This window comes from Sciurus carolinensis, chromosome 6, assembly GCF_902686445.1.
Source record: "Sciurus carolinensis chromosome 6, mSciCar1.2, whole genome shotgun sequence".
Classification (NCBI taxonomy): Eukaryota; Metazoa; Chordata; class Mammalia; order Rodentia; family Sciuridae; genus Sciurus; species Sciurus carolinensis.
This window is the reverse complement of record NC_062218.1, coordinates 98,132,082-98,154,626: the sequence shown is the minus strand read 5'-3', so window position 1 is coordinate 98,154,626 and position 22,545 is coordinate 98,132,082. Positions and strand designations below refer to the sequence as shown.

At 46.8% G+C, this 22,545-nt stretch overlaps 1 protein-coding gene across 3 annotated transcripts in view; it reads right to left on the bottom strand.

Annotated features, from left to right (window-relative positions):
- Positions 1-296: 296 nt before the first annotated feature.
- Positions 297-22,545, bottom strand: part of Psd2 (pleckstrin and Sec7 domain containing 2) — a 49,971-nt gene continuing 27,722 nt past the window's right edge. For 2 of the 3 annotated variants that reach the window (XM_047556635.1, XM_047556636.1), the window contains exons 7-16: positions 21,754-21,866; positions 20,912-20,972; positions 13,252-13,342; positions 11,956-11,999; positions 10,738-10,928; positions 10,495-10,565; positions 9,945-10,102; positions 8,938-9,082; positions 6,921-7,064; positions 297-2,769 (exon numbers count right to left, since the gene is read on the bottom strand). In XM_047556635.1, the coding sequence (XP_047412591.1) occupies positions 2,560-2,769; positions 6,921-7,064; positions 8,938-9,082; positions 9,945-10,102; positions 10,495-10,565; positions 10,738-10,928; positions 11,956-11,999; positions 13,252-13,342; positions 20,912-20,972; positions 21,754-21,866 (1,228 nt within the window). In that variant the 3' untranslated portion in view covers positions 297-2,559. The remainder of the gene's footprint in view (positions 2,770-6,920; positions 7,065-8,937; positions 9,083-9,944; positions 10,103-10,494; positions 10,566-10,737; positions 10,929-11,955; positions 12,000-13,251; positions 13,343-20,911; positions 20,973-21,753; positions 21,867-22,545) is intronic. The other variant, XM_047556637.1, reaches the window with a different exon arrangement.

Here is a 22,545-nt window from a genome sequence, read left to right as displayed (position 1 = left end):
CTGGAGCACATTTGGCCAGAGAGTCCCCTTCTCCATTCTTCCTGTCAAATTTCTGCTTGGGGGAACTTCAGTGTGGCCTTTCACAAAATATCTCCATCCTCTTAAGCAACTTCCCTTCTACCACCCTGTCCCCTAGAACTCTTAAGATATTTGGGCAGTTACCTGAGTCAGAGTTTTCTTCCCCACTCCCCAAAATTTTTCTTCCCTCTACTGGATCACTTTTGGTTTCTCCCTAGCCCCTCCCAGAGTCCCAAACAGTTAATGGTAACTGCCTGTCCCTCTTCCCACTAGACTCTGAGCCCCATGAGAACAGGAAACTGGTCTAATTTTTTCTCACCACATTGTCCCCAATACCCAGCACAGTGTGCAGCACAGGGTTGACCCTCATGGAATGAGAGGATGGAGGCACAAGAAACCAAGATCCAAGGGCCAGCTCCCTTCCTACCCCAAGAGCCCCTGAACCTGCAACCACTTCCCAGGACCACCAGGTGGCGCAGACCACTTATCGCATCTCTCCAGGCCATGGATTTGGATAGTCCTAGAAAATGGGTATATTAGGGCAGAAATTGGGGCAGGGAACATGATGGTTCATTAGAATACAGGAAGAAGTGTTAGAACTTTGATTTAGATTTATTTTATCTCCTCTTCTTTTAAATTTCTATTTTTGTGTATGTTTTATAATGTACATAATATTTTAGTACAGTAGTACATGTATATAATTTACAAATAAATAATTATACAATTAAAGAAGCAAACTAAAAATTTCTTCACTGATGAGAGGCACGACTAGTGCCCGGGGAAGCACATCTGTCCGAGGCTGATGGAGCTTGTACTTCTGTGGTCATCACCCGCCCTCAACAAAGCAGAGAGTGGGACACTGACCAAAAAATCAAAGGACCTTTGAGGCAGCATGGAAAAAGTACAGAGAGCTCTTTTATGTTGCCTTTTCAATCTCATTAAAACGAACATTTACTTCCCCTGAGCAAAACGAAGGGGCCAGATGGTTTGGTTATAAAACACTTCAGTTGGTCCAACTTAAATAATCTGGATTTAAATCACTACATCTCTCCACATAGTCACATGTCCCTGCATCAAATGTGAGTGGGTTTGGAAATGTTAGGTACTTAGTCAAGAGGCTGACTTATCTTATTAATTAAATATGTTACCACAGAGGTCAAATTGCTGGCCAAACTACATTAATATATTTAAACAATAGGAAGGATTGGCTCATCATAGCCACCTTGAGAGTGCCTTCACCCCACTCACTTGTGGGCCTGAGGAATGCAGGTTTTGCAGGATGCTAATCTGTGATGGGCATGTGGAAAATATCTCTATTCTTTCCAGATATGTCCTTAGCTAAGTCTTTCTGATTCATGAGAAAAATGAAATATCAGCAATCAGCAACTTTTCTTTCCACCTTTTCCCAAGACCAAAAATTAATGGCTTCCATAAACTTCCTCCACCACACATCTTTGGGCTTGTTGACAAGTGGCTCTCTCCAACAGGTGGAGTGTCTTTTATTCCTATGCAGTAGTTCTGTACAAGAGGCCACCTCTGAACTCAGAGACCTGGCAGCACCAACATCAATACCCAAGTACAAACAAGGCAATGGTCCCATCCCACTTACCCCCCAGGACGCCTTGGGACAGAAGGGGTGGCACACACAGGTCCTGTCTATTTAGTCCAAAAGCATCAACTGGAAGATCAGTTGTGAGTCACAGGTCAGCCGGAAGAGGAAAAGGCAGGTGAGGGGGTTTCATCACTATCTCCATCTTCCCTCCCAGACTGTCAATGCTATGGAGCCCAACTCGATAACAGGCAAAACTCTGAAACAGGCTTTTCCTTCATCTGATTTCATCCTCTGATAGCAATTCCAACCCCATCTTTAAAGGGATTCCTTATATATATATATAATTTATATATATATGTACATTTATGTTTGTATAAAAAGGAGACAGTAGTGACCTCCATGGCTGGAAGGAGATGAGGACACACACGGGTGTGGAGACAGCTTGGTACTGATCAGTGGCAGGCCCGGGTCCCAGATTATTGCAATGTGAGGCATAACTGGGCCTGGTTGCAGATATTTCTGGGAGGAGGAGGAGCAGATGGTGCTGGTGGTCCACAGACCTGCTGCTGGTCAACTCAAAGGAAGGAGGAAGAGAAAAGGAAGGTAGGGGTCAAGGCTGAGTCCAGAGTTCAGACCTGCCCTCACAAACATGGGAGACGAGGGAGAAGCTTGATGAGAAGAAGGCGGCTGGGGGAAGCAATGGCCTTCTCAGCTTCTCCAGTGAGGAGGTGCTAGAGCATGTACACCCTGGCCTACAAAATGAGGCCCTGTGTGGAAAGGGCAATGAGGGCTGGGAGAAGGTCAAGGTCAGAGATGGCCCAGGATGCAAGAAGATCAATGCCATGAATGGCAGCTCCAACTCCTTGGTCCACAGGGCTCCCCAAGTCCCTCTGGTTGCCTGTCAATTGCCTGGAGCTTGGTCCAAGTGGCCCCAGGCTGGAATTGTGCTCACTGACCCCTCTGGGGCATTTGCAGCATGTCCACACCAGCTAAGTATCAGACCCAGGAGCATCCTGTGTGGCTTTGTTGCCAGTCACAGGCCCATGACCCTGACTCAGGGCAGGGCTAGAGTGTGTCTTCCGTAGAGAAGGATCATCCCCTTCTAGCGTGGCCAGTCGAGCCTCAATTCGCTCCAGATCATCTGAGCCCACCTTGATTTTCACAACCAGGAGGTGAATATAGGTTTCATAACGACTTTTCTGGGGGGGGGGAAAAAGAAAGCAAGAAAGGCCAAAAATAAGGTCAAAGGGCACACAGTAAAATGAAAAAAAAAAATTGGTATCTTATATAACAAAAAAATAATTTCCTTAATATTCAGAGACCTCTCACAATCAATAAAAAGGAAATAAAAGTATCCAATAAAAATAGACAAGGGACATGCATATAAATTTCACTAATAGTTTTTAAAATCCAAAAAATTACCAGTGGTTTCATGTATATGATAGCAAAGGCACAGGAAACAAAAGTTAAAACAGGCAAATGGGACTGCACCAAAATTTAAAATTTCTGTACATCAAAGGATATAACCAGCAAATAAAAAGGCAATCTACAGAATGGGAGAAAATATTTGAAATTCATATATCTGACAAGGGGTTAATATCTATCTCAAATATATAGAGAACTTCTACAACTCAACACCAAAAAATAAAATGGCAAACAACCCAATTTAAAAATGGATAAATGACATGAATAGGCATTTCTCTGAAAAAGATATATAAATGGGAAAAAATGTTCCCCATCTTTAGTAATAAGAGAAATGCAAATCAAAACTACACTAAGATTCCACCTCACCCCAATTAGAATGGTGATTATCAAGAATACAAGCAACAATAGGTGTTGGAGAGGATGTGGGGGAAAAGGTACACTCGTACATTGCTGGTGGGGCTGCAAATTAGTGCAGCCACTCTGGAAAGCAGTATGGAGATTCCTTGGAAAGCTTGGAATGGAACCACCATTTGACCCAGCTATCCCACTCCTTGGTCTATACCCAAAGGACTTAAAATCAGCATACTACAGAGATACAGCCACATCAATGTTCATAGCTGCTCAATTCACCATAGCCAGACTGTGGAACCAACCTAGATGTCCTTCAACTGACGAATGGATAAAGAAACTGTGGTATATATATACAATGGAATATTACTCAACTATAAAGAATAATAAAATTATGGCATTTGCTGGCAAATGGATGAAATTGGAGAATATCATGCTAAGGGAGATAAGCCAATCTCAAAAAACCAAAGGTCGAATGATCTCACTGATAAGCGGATGATGACACATAGTGGGGAGTGAGAGGGGGGCAAGAATGGAGGAAGGAGGAACTGTATAGAGGGAAAAGAGGGGTGGGAGGGGTGGGGGGGAAGGAAAAAATAACAGAATGAATCGAACATCATTACCCTATGTAAATGTATGATTACACAAATGGTATGCTGTTACTCCATGTACAAACAGAAACAACGTGTATCCCATTTGTTTACAATAAAAATAAATTTCAAAAAAAGATATACAAATGGCCAATAAGCACATCAAAAGATCTTCATTGCTAAGCCAAATGTCCATCAAGAGATGAACAGATAAAGAAAATGTATTATGAGCATACAATAAAATATTATTCAGCCTTAAAAAGGAAGGCCATTCTGAAACATGCTACATGAATAAATTTTTTGGAGGTGTTGAGGGGGTACCAGGGATGGAACCCGGGGGTGCTTAACCACTAAGCCACATCCCCAGCCCTTTTTATTTTTTAGTTTGAGACAGGGGTCTCACTAAGTTGCTCAGGGCCTCACTAAGTTGCTGAGACTGGCTTTGAACTTGTGATTCTCCTGCCTCAGACTCCAGAGCCTCTGGGATTTCAGGCATATGCCACCACACCTGGCTTACATGGATGAATCTTAACATTATGCTAAGTGACATAAGTTAGTCACAAAACGACGAATTCTGTATGGTTCAAATTATATGAGATATCTAGAGCAATCAAAATATAGAGTCGAACAGTAGACCTGGGACTACCAGAGACAAGGGAATGGGAATGAGGATTTGCTGTTTAATGGGTACAGAATTTCAATTTGGAAAGATGAAAAGGTTCTGGAGATTGGTTATTCAACAATATGAGTAGACTTACTACTGAACTGTGCATTTAAAAATGGTTTAGGCAGAACCTTACAACCCAGATATTTTTGTCTAAAGGATTTAAAACTTAATTTGTCACCTTTTTTATTTCTTCCTGTACAACTTTTAGGTCATTTAGTTTGCTTCAAGATATAAATTATATTTTTAATAATTGAATTTATTTAAATTGTGGAGGATTTTTTGTTGTTTGGTTTCATTTTTTAGTTTTTTTTTTTTTTTACTATCTGGTTAGTATAAATATCTTCTTTATATGAGCAACATTTTCTTTGTATGAGGACATTTTCTTGGGATAAGTAAACTTCTATTAAAAAAAAAAATGGTTTAGGGCCGGGCGCAGTGACACATGCCTGTAATTCCAGTGACTCCAGAGGTTGAGACAGGAGGATGGCGAGTTCAAAGCCAGCCTCACTAAGCAACTCAGTGAGACCCTATCTCAAACTAGGGCTGGGGATGTGGATTGGTGGTCTAGTGTCCCTGAGTTCAATCCCTGGTACCCCCCCCAAAAAATTGTTTAGGAGGTAAATTTTGTTACATGTTTTATAATTTTAAAAGTTTTAATCTAAATTAAAATAGTAATGAGACACTTATATTAAACCTATCAGATTAGTGAATATTAAAACATTTGACACAATTCTCAGTGAGGATGTGGAGAAATAGATACAGTCATAAACTATTAAAAGGGTTATAAATTGGTGTTAACATTTAGGAGGGAGATTTAGCAGTGTCAGAGGGTCTTGATTCTGACCTTCATGCCCTATCACATTCAAGAGAGGCTAATGTCCTGGAAGGACTAGAGAATAAGGGCAAGGAACCCTTTTCTCCCCTAGTTCTGCCACATGAGCAAGACCCTTCCCCTGCTGGGCTTCACCTCCTCTTCCACACCACCACCCCTGCTTCAAGCCAGGCAAGAATGAGAAAGACCAGGGTACTGGAGCTGTAGCTGAACACCTAGGTTAGGATCCTGGTTCTTACACTTCTTAACTATATCACCTCAGGCAAGTGCTCTGAACTCTCTGAACCTCAGTTTCCCCATCTGTAAAATGGGGATAGCAACAGAACCCTTTTACAGAGTCAATATGATGATTTTATCAGTCAATACAATAGAAGCAAGGAGAGCCAGACCTAGTATTTAACAAGAGATCAATCTAGCTTTTGCCATCACTATTTTTACAGTGCAGAGAGTAGATGTGAGACTTTCAAAAGCTATCAAACTTTCTGTTTTTCAAAAGGTCAGGGTCTGCTGGGAAGGTGGCTCAGTGGTAGAGCATTTGCCTAGCACGTGCAAGACCCTCGGTCTGATCCCCAGAATGAAAGAGAAAGGGGGGGGGTCAGTGTCTAAGGCTGGAGATGTGGCTCAGTAGTAGAGCATTTGCCCAGCATGCACAAGGCCCTGGGTTCAATACCCAGCACTGCAAAAGAAAAAAAAAAAAATCAGAGTCTACCCTGTGACTCTCCTCTCTCCCCAACACCTCAACGGAAAGTCAGCGTGGAAATCTAGAGACTGAGATTAGTAGGTCCTGCCATTTGTGCTCTGGGAACTTCCTAGATCAGTCTTAACCTTTTCATCTGTCTGTCTGTCTGTCTGTACACCTCCATCTGCATGTCAGTCCAAAATGGACAAGTGCTTCCTGCCTTCCTCCCTCCACCCAAACCTGCCTCCTAGACCCAACCAAGGTGATACACGGTCAGTCCCATCTACAGAACATCATGAGGCAGAATCAAGGTAGTAGAGAGAGACAAGATAAAAGAGGGGAGTGTAGAAGAAGAGATGAAGTTGCTCTGCTTTATAAACACATGTGCTGAAGGAAAAGGAGACCAAGGTTGGTGGGCAGGGGTGGGTAGATAGAAGTTGTAAAAACTGGTGGTAAAAACTGGTTGTAAAAACTTCCGGAGAAACTGGGCCGATCTTGGAGGTACGTGAGAAAAGGACCCTGGAAATGTGGTGGCATTTCCATTGGGGTCTTTTGAGTGCCCTTGAAGAGACCAAGGGAGGTGCAATTATTTGATTATCATTTGGCACCTGGACTGTGCAAGACTGGCCCACAGGAAGCCATGATCTATTAGATTACACTTGCCTTGGGGAAGACCCCAAAGTGGAGAACTCCCAAACTAGAAGCCCCTAGCTGTGGAAGGAGAGTGGTGGTAGGAGGTGGAGAGCAGGAGCTGACCTCCTTCTCCGGCCCCAGTTCAGACCCTCCCCATCCATCCCCCTGAGACCCACCTCGAACGTGAGATAATGCTCTTTCAGTCGGTATTCCTCGGCCTCTTTGGACTTGAGGCCCCTCTCCACTGGGTGGCACCTGTGCTCAGCCAACTCTGCAGTCACCTGCCTCAACTTGTTCTCATGAGACCGCAGTTGTTCCTCCTGCAAAGACAAGTCCTAGATTGTGAGACCTGACTCTCAGTTGTCACAGGGATGGGTCACCAATGGGAAATAGGCTAGCTGGAGTTCCCAAGTCCATGGCGGTAGAGTCAGGCTCTGGACCCAAGGGAGGTTCCTCCCATCTTTTTCCTCTCCTTGCTCCCAGGGCACCAACTCTATAGTGTCCCTGCAAGCTCAGGAGATGAGCCCCTCACACTTGTATGTGCTCATGCACATTCCATGACACAGACACACACCCAGACACATTGGAATTCTCACATGCACACTGAGCCAAGGGCCGGCCTGACCCCACTTATCTGTGGCTCCATACGACACATAACATTCTCTCACATTCCTTCTCAGGTGTGCATAACAGTCACGGATCCAGGATCACACCCAAAGATAAACTGAGAGAGACACTGTCACTGACAGACAAGGGCACACACATCCCACCCACCATAAGATAGGCCCCTTGTACAGCGTGCACACGCATGTGCGTGCCTGTGGACATGCTGTGGGGCATGTGTACATGTGAGTGCACTGTGTTTACATGAGCACATGTATGCCTGCATGGTGCATGTGTGTACATGGTATGTTCACTGTGTATGCATACAGAGGAGCTCTGGGACAATGCAGAAGCCCCCAGAGCTCTGTGGAGAGACTGGGGCTCAACCGGAAAGGGGACAACAGCTGACAAAGTCAGGAACTTTGGAGCTTCCCCAGCCCTCTACCTCTCAAGTTCTGGTTCATTTATCCTTCCCTCTCCAAATATATCCTGAAAACCTGGAGTATTGATTAGAAAAGCTTTTTGTAGGATGACAAATGAAACATCTCAGGATAAGCGAAGACATCAAAAGAGCACTGGATGCTATTTAAAAAATAATCATAACAAATGCAGGAGAATACTATTGGCAGGAAGGTAAATTAGTATAGCCTCTCTGGAAAACAGTATGATGGTTCCTCAAAAAACTAAAAATGGAATTGCCATGCAATCAGTGCCCCACTCCTGGGTATAGATCCAAAGGAAATTAAGTCAGTATACAAAAAGAGATACCTGCATGCCCATGTTTATTGTGGCACTATTCACAATAGCCACGACAATGCCCATCAACAGATGAATGGATAAAGAGATATTATATGTAAACATTTATATAATTATATTTTATGTAATATATATATATATATATATATATAATAGAGTAGTATTCAGCCATAAAGAATAATGAAATCCTGCTATTTGCACTAAAATGAGTGGAACGGGGTGACATTATGTTAAGTGAAATAAGCCAGACACCGAAAAACAAGCATCACATGTTCTCTTTCATATATGGAAGCTAAAAGAAAAAAAGTTGACCTGAAAGTAGAAGAGGGATTAGTTCCTAGAGCATGGGAAGGGTGCAGGAAGAGGTGTGGTGAAGGCAGAGGGTGGGTGGTCATGCTCAGTGCATGATGTAAGCCTGGAAATATCTTGGCGAATCCCATTAATCTGTAGAATTAACATGTGTTAATAATGCTAATATTTAAAAAGTAAAAATTAAAAAGAGCACTGGAGGAAGGGTTCACCATGTCTCACCTGCCCCTGGCTCTACATGACACAGACAACCTCTTCTATTCATGCTACAGACCCACAATCACACCCACCATAGGGCAAGGAAGTGTGCTCCTGCCACCCACCACAGCACAGCCAGGCCTCAGTCTTCCCTTCTGTGAGTGAGAGGAAGGCACTGTGGAATGGAGGACAACATCTACCCTTCCCTGGTGTCCCTCAGCCCAGAACCAGGAGCCCTAGAGAAGGATCTGGGGTATGCTGTAGAATGGGAGGCCTGGGCCTGGGGCTGCCCCGGGGAGGTGGTGTCGTGATCCCAGGAGCTTGGACCTGGCAGAGGCGAGTGGTGCAGGAGGGCAGCAAGGGCCGACAGAACTTCTTCATGGAGCTGACCGCTGCTGGAAAGGCTGGGGCTGAGAAGATGGCAGCCACCAGGTTGATCCGCAGGATCCAGGACAGCATTTCTTCTTTGCTCCTGGAGACAGGAGGAGATAGGAGAGGGCACCTACTTCTCACAAGAGGAGTCCCTATCTTCCCACCCTGCACCCAGTATCCAGCTTTAGGCCTGGCACAGAGAGCACACTAATTCCTTTTTAAAGGCAAGGAAAGGAGGGAGGAAGGATGGGGTGGGTGGTCCTGGTCAGAACTCTGTAGAGAATGCCCATTCTGTCCCAGCTCCCAGGAAATCCTGAATTTTTTTGTGAAAATAAACTTGCCCAAGTCTAGAACTAATGCCCTGGAGCCCATGAGCTCAGGGGATCATCAGTGGTAGGAAGCAAGTGGTGGCCCCTCCACTGCCCTCCTGTCCTGTCCCTGCCACCTGCTCAGCACTTACTCTGATTTGCAGGTCTCACCTACCAGTCTGCCTCCTTTTTAGCTCCTCTAGCACATGAAAACCCTAATCTCAAGTTACAGAAGGATAGCTTGTAGCAGAGCATAAGGAAGGCCTTACTGGTCAAAGGCATGGGTAGTCTTCACCTAAATTTAAATCAAGGATGATTGGTAAAGATTCCATCAGCTCACCCTTCGGGGACTTCAGTGTGTATCAGCAGCACCTGCAGGGCTTGTTAAAGCACAATAGCTGGGCCGCCCTCAAATTTCTGATTGAATAGGTCCAAGGTGGGGCCAGCGCCTAACCAGTTAAGTATTCCTAACCAGTTTCCAAGGGATGCTGAGGGAAACCCACTTTGAGAACCCAACTGTTGATCTGTTCTGGAACGCACATGCATGGGAAGCTAAGGTATCTACCCACAGGGTACCAGGAAAGGAATGTGCGCAGGGTGGATACTGTAGGCCCTGAGCCCAGGTGGAAACGAGGGGCTCTGGCTCCTACTTACGGTGCCTGGAAAAGGAAGACCCTCCAGTCTGCGGTCTTCAGTTTGAGCACATTGGACTTCTTGCTGTAGTCAGAGGCCCTGGTGGCCAGAGCATGATGCACACGAATGGCGTTCTTCAAGTCACCCTCTGACAGAGCCTTGTCGGGCCTATACTCATCCTGGTGAGTGAGTGGAGATCGTGCTGTCATTACCAGGCTCTGGTCCACTACCCCCAGATGTTCCATTCTCACCTCCCTCCCTCCCACTCTCCTTTTCTATCCTTCTATCTTCTTAACCCCCAGGAAGAATCACTCATGTACCCCTCCCCTGTATCCTAGTCTGTCCCAGAGGCCTGATATGGGTGGCCACTAAGCCACTGGGCATTTCAAACACCCCTCCCCCAAATCTCCAAAAATCCTGAGTGAGCTCAAGTCAAGTCCTTAATGGGGGAGGGATCTAATACCTCTGTAAGCCCCAGATCCTGTCCAGGAGCCCCTGGGCACCATAAGGCAGGGGCTGGATGGGACTGAGCTGGCTCTTCCTAGGGAACGACTCTAAAGTAGACTCTCACCTTCTGCAGGTACAGGATGGTCCCTTTAAGCACCGCGTAGAATTTCTTCCAGCCACGCCTCCCACGGGGTGCTGAGGAGGGAAATGCAAGTAGTGTGCCTGCAATCACCCACTCCAATATCTCCTACCTGCCTCCTCGGTATGTCTACCTGTGTGTGTATCCCCAAAGAAGTGGCCACAGCCTGGTGGGACCCCCTTCTGCCAGTATCCCTCCCCATGTCCCTTCGTCCAGCCTGATACCCACTCCTCTTGCCATCCATGTCAGCATGAGTCTTCCGGGTCAGCACACCATGCTTGTAGGTGGTGGCGCTGAGAGCCTGTGGGATATCCAGAAAGGGGTTGCCACCATCCAGGATCCGGGTCACCTTCTTCGTGCCTGTCCCAAACTTGTCATCCACCAGCTCAGACAGGGATTTCCTCAGCTCATCTTCATCACTAGGAAGGTACCAGGCTGAGCATCACCTCCACAGAGGCCTCTGCCCCACACTGCTATGGCCTCTCCCACCAACCACCCCCTCTGAGAACCAGGGGAATCCAGAGGGAAAGGCCAGTCCCCAGAAGTATAGCTGAGGAGGGTCCAGATACCAGATCCAGATCTCTGACTTCTCTCTTCACTTCTGATTGCTGACCTCTGATCTTTGATTTGGGGCCTCTAAGCTAATCCTCCACCCTTGATGACAAAGTTGGAGACTTTACTATCTTCAGGTCTCCTTCCCAGTCATCCTTCTCCTCTCTCCAACCCTGAGAGCCTAACCTGGGGAACATTAACCTCTGGGCAGACTGAAGCTGCTGCACAAACCATGCACCACACAGCAAAGAGCAGGCCCATAGGAGAGGCCCCTAAGGTTCAGGCCTACCATAAGAGCCCTGGTAGAGAAGTGCCAGCTATTTCCACTGGGGTCAGGGGCCCTGAGCCTGGGAACTCTATACAGATCCAAAGGCACAGGCTTCTCTGGGGAGCACAGCAGGGATGGGCTCCCTCCAAAGCCTCTCATAGCCTTTCCAACCAGCAAGGTTGCCACCCCTCTGGGCACCTCCAGGTCTCACTGCCTTCACAGGGGGTAGTCACACTTCCCCACTGCCAAGAGCAGTTACCACCCAAACATGGTAATACTCTCAAGGTTCTAGGGGAAATTTCCCAAAGGGGAAAGAGCTGTCATTGTTGGAAATTTGGCAATATCCTCAGTACAGAAAAACAGTTGCAGACATCTTTGAACTAAGTTCACAGTTCAGTCTATTCCATAGCACTGTAAACATTGCACACTTTTATTGAGACAGAAAATGAGCCCAAAAGGAAACTCAACAATGGATGTTGGCCAGTTGGACAGGGGTTATCAGGGCCCTTGGTTGGAAGAAATCAGCACCATGGAGAGTGGTCAGTGTGCCAAACCTGCAACCCCTAGCCACTCCCTCTTCCCAGTGAAGCAATCTCCCCATACCTGTGCCCATGGGCACTACTCACATGGCCCATTCCAGCTTTTCATTCTTGATGGAGTTGTAAAGGGTCTGGGATAGGGGGAAAGAGAAAGGGAAGTTCAGAAGAGTCTAAGAAATTCCCATCCATCTCTAGCAATGAGGGTCCAGTGAGGGAGCGACTGCTCAGTTAATGGGGCAGAGTGGGTGTGTGATTCAAACTTGTTTGTTGGATGGATAAATGAGAGCATGGGTAGATGTATGGATGGATGATTTTTAGTTATGTGATCATTTACTGTTGTATTCCCAGGAGACTGTAAGCTTCATAGGTCAGGAGTTGCCTTTTTCTCCACTGAATCTCAACACACAATATATGCTCAACAAGATGGATGGGTTGATGGGAGGATGAATGAGTAGATGGACAAATGGGGGAATAGAGAGATGTGGGATGAGTGGGCAAGTGGGTGGTTTGTATACGGGAGAGTGGGGATATGTGTATGGGTGATGAGTAAGTGGATGGTACATGAGTACTTGAGTTATTGAGTGGCTGTGTAGATGGGCAGAAGCATGTATGGGGAAAATGGGTGGGTGGATGGAGAAGTGGGTAGAGGTATGGATGAGTGGATTGGAGAAGTGAATAGGTAGGATGCAGTTTGATCTCACAGATATATTTACAAGTGCTTCTTGATGGTGAAGAGATCATTGTGTTAGGAAGAGAGATGGAGACAATGTTCTCTTTCTTGATTTAATTTTTAATTGACACATAATAATTAAACATATTTGCCTCCAGACTCACAATTCAACTACCCTCCTGCTACAACCAGATCATTAAAAAAAAAATTAACTTATTATCTACCCCTCCTCCCCCCTCAAAAAATCTAAGTTTTTCTTCCTCCAAGTTGGAAAACTAACCAGGCTGGAAAAGCCAGAATTCCACCCTGGGCTTCTAGGCTTCAGCCTCAAAAGAAAATTGATGGCTTTAACTTCTGTGATGTTGGAGGAATGAGTGGGTTTTTCTCTGGGGTGATATGAAGACGGTGTAGGTGGCAGTGGTAAAGAAGGTGGTGATGGGTGATAGCTGTGACAATTAATGGTAATGATGATTTTTACTGTGGCAGCAATGATGATAGTTGAAGCAAAACAACACACCTCATGAAGCCTACCCTTCTGCCTAACTCAGGGAATATGGAACAGTCACCTCTTGAGCCAGATGGTCTCTAACTCTGTCCAAAGTCATGGTGGCCCTGACTCTAGAATTAAGGGTCTGGAATGTCAGGATTTAGGTGAATGAAGACTAGTCTCCATACTCCCAGCTAGGGGCATGGGAACCCCCATTCGGTAATACCTTCAGCAGGTCTTTGGCAAAGTCTTGGCCATCATTCAGCTGATCCAAGTTGGCGATGAATTGTTGGCAGGACATCTTCTTGCCAATATTCTGTAATGGAGAAACAGTTCTTCCTGAGGGTAAGGAAGGAGGCTGGTGTGGTCCCCACACCCTGCCCTGCCCCACCAGAAGAGATGAGGCAGCATCAAAGGCAGTAATAAAAATAATACTGCCTGGATTTTCCTTTGTCTCCAAGAGTTTACAAAACTCTTTCACATTCAAGATTCTACTTGATCCTCAAGCATCATGAAAGGTTGGGGTTCTTTTCAAACCCAGATGAAGGAGTCAGGTTTGGATGAAGCATTTTAATAGTTGGCATTTGTCAGGTGCCTATTATGTTCCAGGTACTATATTTGACATGCATTATCTTATTTTCTTCTCACCACATGGCAAGGAAACTGAGGTGCAGGAAAGTGAAGTGACATGCCCATGATCGCACAGCGAGGAAGTGGAAGGGCCAAGTGTGTCTGACATCAAAGCCCGTGCTCTCACCCGCTCCTCCATGGTTAACTCTCCCAAGGTCACTCAGCACCAGGACTTGAACCCAGGCCTCTCGGCTCCTGAGCAGAAGCTCTGTGTATTCCGCCACAACCGCCTCACCCTCTCACCTGCACAGAGGGGCAGCAAGACCTCCAAAAGGTAGGTGAAGTAAGGGAGAATTTGGTTTTATGAGAGTCAAAAATCAATTTCCACCAATACACATGGGTGCCCCATGCTGAGTTTGGCTGATACAAAGAAAACCTGTGCAGATGGTTCACTACTGGAGACACAAAGAGCTGGGAATGACTATATCCATAAGGTCTGCCTCTTTTTAATCACTGAGAGACTGAAACCCTCCAAACCTAACACCTGATGTTCACACTTTCAGACTTTCTTTGGCGTGGCCACTTTTGAAGAAGCACTGGGTGGCACGTTTCTTTGTGAGGTTTTGTGGACTTGAGTTTGCTATAAAATAGTATCTTGTCAGATTTACCTATAGAACCCTGGTATCCCATGGGATAGAAATAGGTATTCTCTCAGAAAAGGAATTCATAATTAAATAAGTTTATTTATGTGTTTCAGAGTCTTTAATGCTTTTGGGTGTTGGAATTCTCCAAGGAGGGGATTCCACGTACACTTTCCCAAATTTATTGACCATGGCACCATTTTAGCAAAGAGAATCTATTAACATAATAGGGAATATTCACACACCACAGAAATAATTAGAAAAAAAGTGCTATAAAATTTAATAAACTGACAAGCAAGAATTTTCTACGTCTTTTCCAAGGAGTTAAGGAGAAGACCCTGTGTGCCTTGATATGTTTGTTTCATATGTTTCTATATATATTTTTACAGGTACATATCTGTGTTTCAGCACATGAGTACAGCCACATACACATTTGTATGCAGAAGAATACAAGGGCTGGGCTGGGCTTGTAGCTGAGGGTAGAGCACTTGCCTAGCATGTGTGAGGCACTGGGTTTGATCCTTAGCACCACATACAAATAAATAAAATAAAAGTCCACTGACAACTAAAAAATTTTTTTTTTAATTTTTAAAAAAAGAATACAAGGGCAATGTTGATAGCATTGTCTTTGAATTCCACACACACTGAAGATTCTCTAACCATTAGTCAGGAGTGCAAAATTGAAAAGCAACTAGGCAAGACTTCCAATCGAATAATACAGACTATCTTGTTCCAGAGGAATCTTCACAATAGAAAAAATTGTGATCAGAAATATTAATAAAACATCTGTGTGAGGGCACTGGGGAAACATAACAGCCATGAGGACTTCAAGACTGAAGATCCTGCCAAGAAGGGCGCATGGAGAGGAGAGACCAGCAAGGAGCAGCTTTCCTTCTTCAAGCACAAACAGTAGCCCAAAGGCTGAGCGGCAGAGTGATCTTATAGGACTGGAGAACAAAACCCAGGGCTCAGGTCCACCAAGGACAAGAGGCCCTGGGAAACACACCAGAAACAGTTTAACAAAAAAAATAAATAAATAGAAATGAAGAAAGAAAATACTAAAGGGAATTCTTCCCTCAAAAGGAAAATCATTCTGGATGGAAGCATAGAGAAGCAGAAAGGAATGAGGAGCAACGGAATGAGTGAGCAACTGAATATTAATGGTGTAGAGCAATACAGTTTTCTGGGAAATAAAATATTAAGAGATATAATAGTTAAAAAGCATGATAACCACAATATATAAGTTGACAGAGGGTTGGGCTCAATGGTAAAGCATTCATGTAGAATGCCTGAGGTTTCATCTCCAGCACCACAAGAAAAAAAAAGTTGAGAGAAAAGTCAATAATACCACATTGAACAGGAAGTGGTAACAGTACTTTAATCACAAGCTACAAAAAGAATTTTGAAAGAGTGCACAACTATCACACTAAAAGGAGAAAAATGGAATAAGAAAAAATATTTAAATAATTGAAAAGTAGGCAAGAAAGGAGAAGAAAGAAGAACACAGAACCGATGAGTTGAATAGAAAACAACAGTAACCTGGTATAGTTAAACTCAAACATGTTATCATTAATTAAGTGGTCAAGTTGAAAGATAATTATCAGTCCTGATCTTTTTGAAAGTATATGATACAGGAGACATGCCTTAAATATAAAGGAACAGACATTGCAGGAACGAAAAGGATATACCATGCAACTCACAAAACAGCAGTATGGCTACACTAACATCTTCAAAAGAGATTTGAAGTCAGGAAGTATTACTAGAGATGAAGAGTGACATCTTCATAATGATAAAAGGGTCAATCCTCCAGAAAACATGATCATTCTAAATTGGTATATACCCAACTGCATATAGGAAACAACACGGTCTCCCAGGCTGCCCTTGGTCTTTCATCTCCTTTCACAGACTCTGTCTTCCAGCAGAAATAAGTCATAGCCCATCTGATGACAAGCCCCAGTCTAAGGCCTGGGCCCAGGCCCTCTCAGGCCAGGGTGACCAGTTCACTAAATTCACTTTCTTTCCCGGAGTGGAAGCTGGATGGGGCTGGGGAGCCACCGAGGCCATCATCCAGGTCCTAAAATTTGGTCACCACCTTTGACCCCATAGAAGCCAGGCCTTTCCCCACAGGTCTGGCATGACCTTCCTGTGCAGCCATGGGGTTAGAACAATCCTATCCTATCTTTAAATCTCACCCCAGAAGCAGGATGAAGCAGGCCAAGCTGAAAGAAGGCAGATGTCATCTCCCCTGAAGGAGGAAGGGAGGAACTGAGCAAAGCCTCCGGAAAGGGAAACCCTTATCAATATTGTAAATTCTCACTAACCCCTAACTACACTGGCTCATCCCTTGTGTGAAGTTCTATCGCCACCTGGGCGGCAGATACCCCAACTGCTGATCTCCAGAATAGCAGCAAAACCCCTGGGACTATCCCTGGAGCCCCCCACCATCCTGTCCCAACCCATGTCACCATTCAACTCCACTCTTCAAGCAACCCAAGGTTTGGGGAAATCAAGCTGCTCCTCAAAAACAACCCACCTTGGCCTCAGCTTGAACTCTCCTGGAGTGGCTCTGCACCCACCTCCCCTTTCTCTGCCTTCTCCTTGATGGTTCGCCCCCTTGACCCTGCCATTCAGTCCCCTAACCAGTGCCAGAGGATGGACATCCAAAATGCCCTTGAATTTCTCTCCTCACCTCCAGCTCCAGCTCAACCTGGTCTACCATCTTCTCTAGCTTGGAGGTTGAAAAGCACCTTTCTCTGACACCCTCCCCTTCCAGTTTATCCCAGCTTATCCCTCCACAGTTCAAGTGTACACTCCTGACCCATCTTCTATCCTTCCAGATCACCCTTCTCTGGAGGCTCATTCCAGCAATGTTTTGACACTCTATTGAGATCCAAATGTCCCCACTTTCTTTTCATCCCATTTAGATTCCGGGTCCTATCATTAACCACTTTCCACTAATCCTTACAACTCTGTTGCCCCTTTCTGCTTCTGTCCTATTTGCCTAGGGGAAAAAAAAAAAAAAAAAAAAAAAAAAAAAAACCCAGCCCTGATAAAATCCAACTCATTTCCTACACTGCGGATCTCAGCCCAGTCGATGGATAAGCTCGGAGAGGAGTACGGAGTCATACTAACTGATCCCATTTTATATCATGACCCAATCCTATGGGCACCAACACCTCCTGACAATGTACCATGCTTTCCTAGAATGTTTGCTCTCCATTCTCCAACACGACTGCCTCAACACCCCCACAGTAGATATTATGGTTCTCTTTTCTACATTGCTTCCCCATTGACACACTTTCTTCTCTCAGCTTGTGAGATGCAACATACTTCTGGTTTTCCTGGGACTTCCTCAGCTGCCTCAGCTGCCTCACAGTCCCCTCTAGTCCTCTGCCTACCTCTAAATAACTCCAGGCCTCAGAACATCACCATCAGCCTGCTTCTCTCCCCAGGGCATTCAGCCAGTTTTCTGGCTTTAAATTCTATCAAGATGGCAGTGACCACCACCCGCTTCATCTCTTTATCCCACTCATCTCTATTGGGCCCTGGACTCATTGATACCACCACCCCTGCGGTGTCCCCATGTTGATGTCCAACAGGCATCACCAACACAGCATGTCAGAAATGGGACTTGAGCCAGGTGCCATGGCACATACCTATAATCCCAGCAGCTTGGGAGTCTGTGATAGGAGGATTGTGAGTTCAAAGCCAGCCTCAGCAACTTAGCGAGGCCCCAAGCAATTCAGTAAGATGCTGTCTCTAAATAACATATAAAAAAGGGCTGAGGATGTGGTTCAGTGGTTAAGCACCCCTGGGTTCAATCCCCGGTAATAATAATAATAATAATTAATAATAATAGACTTGAATCCCACTTCTCCTGCTACCTCCACCACAAACACAGAAACTTCTTCCCCATCTCTGGAAATAGTGCCACCTGTCAGTCAGATGCCAAAGCCATCCTTACTCCTCTTTGACTGACCAACACTAAGAGGAAGTCCTGTCAGACTCATCCTCAAGAGGTCTCCCTCTGCAACCCCTTCTCTCCACATCCACACCCTGTCCACCCAAACCACCATTGTCAATCTCCCACCTAGACATAAACAGTCACTATGGAGACAGTTTTGTGGATCCTCAAAAAGTTAAACATAAAATGACCATATGTATAGGCTCCAGCACAGTCATTCTTCGGTGTGGGCCCAAAAGAACTGAAAGCAGTTATTCAACAAACTCGTACATGAATGTTGATAGCAGCTATTCACACGATAGCCAAGAGATAAAAAATATCCTTCCTGACCCCTTTGCCTGGACCACTTTTTCCCAAATCTTTCTGTATCTGGCTCCTTCTGATCCTCCAGGTCTCTGCCCTCAGGTCAAGCCTTCCCTGACCCCCCATCACCCCCGCCACACTTGTTTGTTCCCTTCCCAGACCTACCACTACTTGTAATCACTTGTTCCCTTGTCTATTGCCCACATCCTCTAATTAGAAGGCAGGTGGCCTGAGGCAGGTGTTCTTTCCTCCATGTTCACAGAATCCAGAAGGTGCTCAGCAGCCAGGATTTCTGTTGAGCCTCCAACCTCCAGTCCAGACGCCCCTCCTACAGGAAGCCTTCCTGAGCCTTCACCCAGGCTCTGCCCATCTGAAGAGCATGCATCTATACCCTCTGACAGCCGGTTCTGCCTCCCTCTCTGCCAGAACTCTTTCTGGGGGCACCAGCAGGGCCCACCAGGTTCCTGAGATCCTCCCATCCCATCAGGCACTCAGTTCCTGTCTGATGAGCAGCAGAGAGAGAGGAGAAGCAAGGGTCAGGGAACGGAGCAGAGGTCCTCCGAAGACTCACAGCCCCTGCAACCCTCAGGCCTTGGGCAAAGTGCTCCACATATGCTATCTCTGTTCCTCCTCATGGGGATTATGCGATGGAGAGACAGAGGCTAAGTGAGGTAAGCAGCTTGCTCCAGGCCACCCAGCTGTCATGTGGAGAGATACAGAGAACCCTGACCCAGAACTCAGCTCCTAGTCATTGGGCAACACTGCCTCAAGAGAAATGTGATCCTCAGGGTCTTTCCACAGCAAGGATGAGGGTCCTACCCCACCCACTAGTGATCTGCTGAGTCTACTTTCTCCTCAACTGGGGCATTAATGCAGGGCCATGGCCACTAAGTCCCACCACATTCTGGGTGTGCTCTACCCAGGGGCTCACTGAGCAGGGGCTGCTGCCCTCATGAGCAGCTCAGCTATGGGGAGGGGCATCCAGAGCTGGGCCCAGGGTATACCCTCAGACTGACCAAGAGTGGGGACAGGAGTGGAGGAACACGTTCACTGCTACTTTTAAAGTAACTAGCAAAACCCACTCTCCACCAACAGGGGGAAGTCTCAGGAACAGCGCTGGTTCATGGGCTTCCACTCTGGTGACGATCACACAGAATATACTCATCCTCTCTCCTGTTCCACAATCAGGCCAAGCCAGGCTGACTTTCCTCAAGTTGTCACACATTTGCTCTTCCTGATATGGGCACCCGGAGGCCCTTGCCCTCCCCAAACCAGTGCCCCAGCCAGAGCCCAGCCCAGGCTGCTCCTCCTCTTCCCCATGTTCTGTGCCATCAGGCTGCAGCCTGCACAGTCACGGCCCTCCAAGGGTCTGTGGGTCACCATTTCTGAAGTTTTAATATTAATGATGAATACTACCATTATTTTTATGAAACAGTATTAATCATAGGATTACCAGGCCCTGACACTTGGTGTTGTGTCTATTGCCCTTCTTAGGCCTCCCCAGGATGCTGTGGGGGGAATCATTATTCCCCCACCAACAGATGCAGAACCTAAGATTCAGAGAGGTCCAGTGACTTGCCCAGAGTCACACAGCTGCCACATGGAAGCAAGAGTAGGAAATGAAGATGGGTCTGTCCCAGCTCTCTTCCACCCCATATTGCCTGAACTTTCTAGTTAACTCTAGAACCAGACATGTTGGCCTGTTGTCCCCGAGTCACTGAAATATTCCCAACCCAACAAGGTGCTCTGACCACCCCTGGGTCAGCAATGACAAGGTAGGGATTAGGTGGGACCAGATGATGTGATGGGGACACAGAAGGGTGGCATGGAGATGGGGGTCTAGGCACATGGGCATGCATGCCACTAGCTACACTTACCACCTGAGGAAGGGCAGGAGAGCCCAGAGAGGGTCCCCGCAGCAGACCAAGGAAAGAAGAAGGAATTAGTGAGCCACGAGAAACACTGAGCCACCTGGGGCTGGGTCCAACCCAGCCTCACAGCCCAGCGCCCCACACCTGTCACTTCACCCATTGGCCTGGTAGGGTGAAGGAGGTGACAAGAATGCCTCTTGAAGGTAACCTACCATTTGATTGGCATCAGGCTTGCCCACAAGGGTGGAAGGAGTACACCATCTTTTAGCAGCAAATGGCATGGACCCAACTAGGGGCACACATCTTACCTGGCATACCCTCAACTCCCATATGACTCAACTGTTCTCACTGTCCTGTTTGGGGACCAGGACCCAGGAAAAAACTAGGGCAGAGACAAATCTAGAAGCCTAGTTGCCAAACTCCCAGGGCTGCTAAAAGAAACACAGTCACTGAGAAAGAAGTCTCAGGAAGGGAACTCGGTAAAGGGTCAGGCTCAGATGACTCAGTATGAGCCAGTGCAAGGACATCCCCCAACTCACGTGTCCGTGCAGGTCCGTGTTGAGCAGCATCAGAGCACAGGTGAGCGTGTGGATCCCATCTAAATCAGAGACGGTGGCATTCTCAGTGAGGACCCAGCTCATTCCCACCCCAGCTTCCCACCTGTCTCCTGACAGTACCAGCCTGCCGGCCTGGGAGACAGGAAGAAGCTAACTACCTGCCCAACACACCTCAGGGCCACCCCATTGCAGTGTCAGTCATTTGCCTGCCTCTGTCATCACCTCCTGCAGAGGAAACCTGACTGCCCTGATTCTGCTCCAACCCAGACACCTTCCTGCTAACACCAAATTTACCTTGAACCTCCGACCCAGCAATGGCTCTCGGTCCTGGGCCATGTCCCTCACTTCACCCATGTCTCCTCCAATGAGGGATCATGTCCCTCACCTCATCCATGTCTCCTCCAATAAGGGATCTTGTTCCTCAGTTTCTGGACTCAGGTTCATCCAAAGGACAAGTTCTGCCCCTAAGAGGGTCCCCATGCAGGCCTTCACCATACCAGGACCCCCACCACACCAAGAATCAGCATTGTGACAGAGTCAGAAAGCATGAAGACCCAAGGACTAACCCTGTAGGATGGAGGGTCTGAGGCACTGGGAAAGACCATGGGCAAGACATCTGGAGCTCTCTTCCCAGCAGGCAGAGCCCACTCCATGTGCCTTCAGTTATCTATGCAATGTTCATTAAGCACCTACTGCATTCCAAAACACACAGACTATCTGGGCCTGGCAGCAGGAGAGAGTGGCAGGTAAAGCCGGGTGGGAGAAGACCAAGTCTGGCATGGCTGGGGCAGGTGGGTGGAGCAGAGGGGGCACCTGCCATACCTTCTGAGGTACTTTCATCAGGGTTGCACTGGCAATACCGGCGGGAGAAGTGCGTCAGGACCCGCTCACGCTCCTGTGTTTCTCCCATCAGTGGGAATGCCTTCAGGAAGGTTCTAGAAGATAATTCAAGGCTGCTAAGGGCCTCCCAGAGCCCCCACCTCAGTCTGGGTACTCACCCAGGGTAGAAGACCCACCATGGCATACACACCTACACACCTGCCAGGGAGCAGGTTGTGAAGAATAAATAGATGAGTGCCTGAGATCCACTCCTCACTCCTGCACGGTCGGGCCAAGACTAACCACACCTGCCCATCAGAATGCCCTTCTTCAATCATTCCTGCTCCTCTGTGTGCCACTGGCTGAGCCCCTGGTCCCCCGACCTGGCCCTCTCACTCTTCTTCCACCCCAAGTCTAAGCTGCCTCCAAGTCCCAGTGATTTGTTCTTCACCCTCAATCTCAATTCCTCCTCCTCCACCTCATCACATGCCCAGGACACCTGCAACGCCCTCCCAATAGGCCCCCTGCACCTCCCAGTGCATCTGCCCTGCAGACTCTGAGCTGTCTTTCTCAATACAAGGTAGTCAAGACCTGCCCTACTTAAAACCTGCCACTGGCTCCCCAGAAACCTCAGGGTAACACCCAAGTCCCTCACATCATGGTCTTCTGATGACCCCAGCTCCCCTCCTGTCCTTCCAACCTCACACCCACCTACTGCCTCCCCAACTGTCCCCCACCCTAGACAGGACAGGCATTTCCATTGCTTGACATCTCTGATCAGGCTGGGGTCCACCT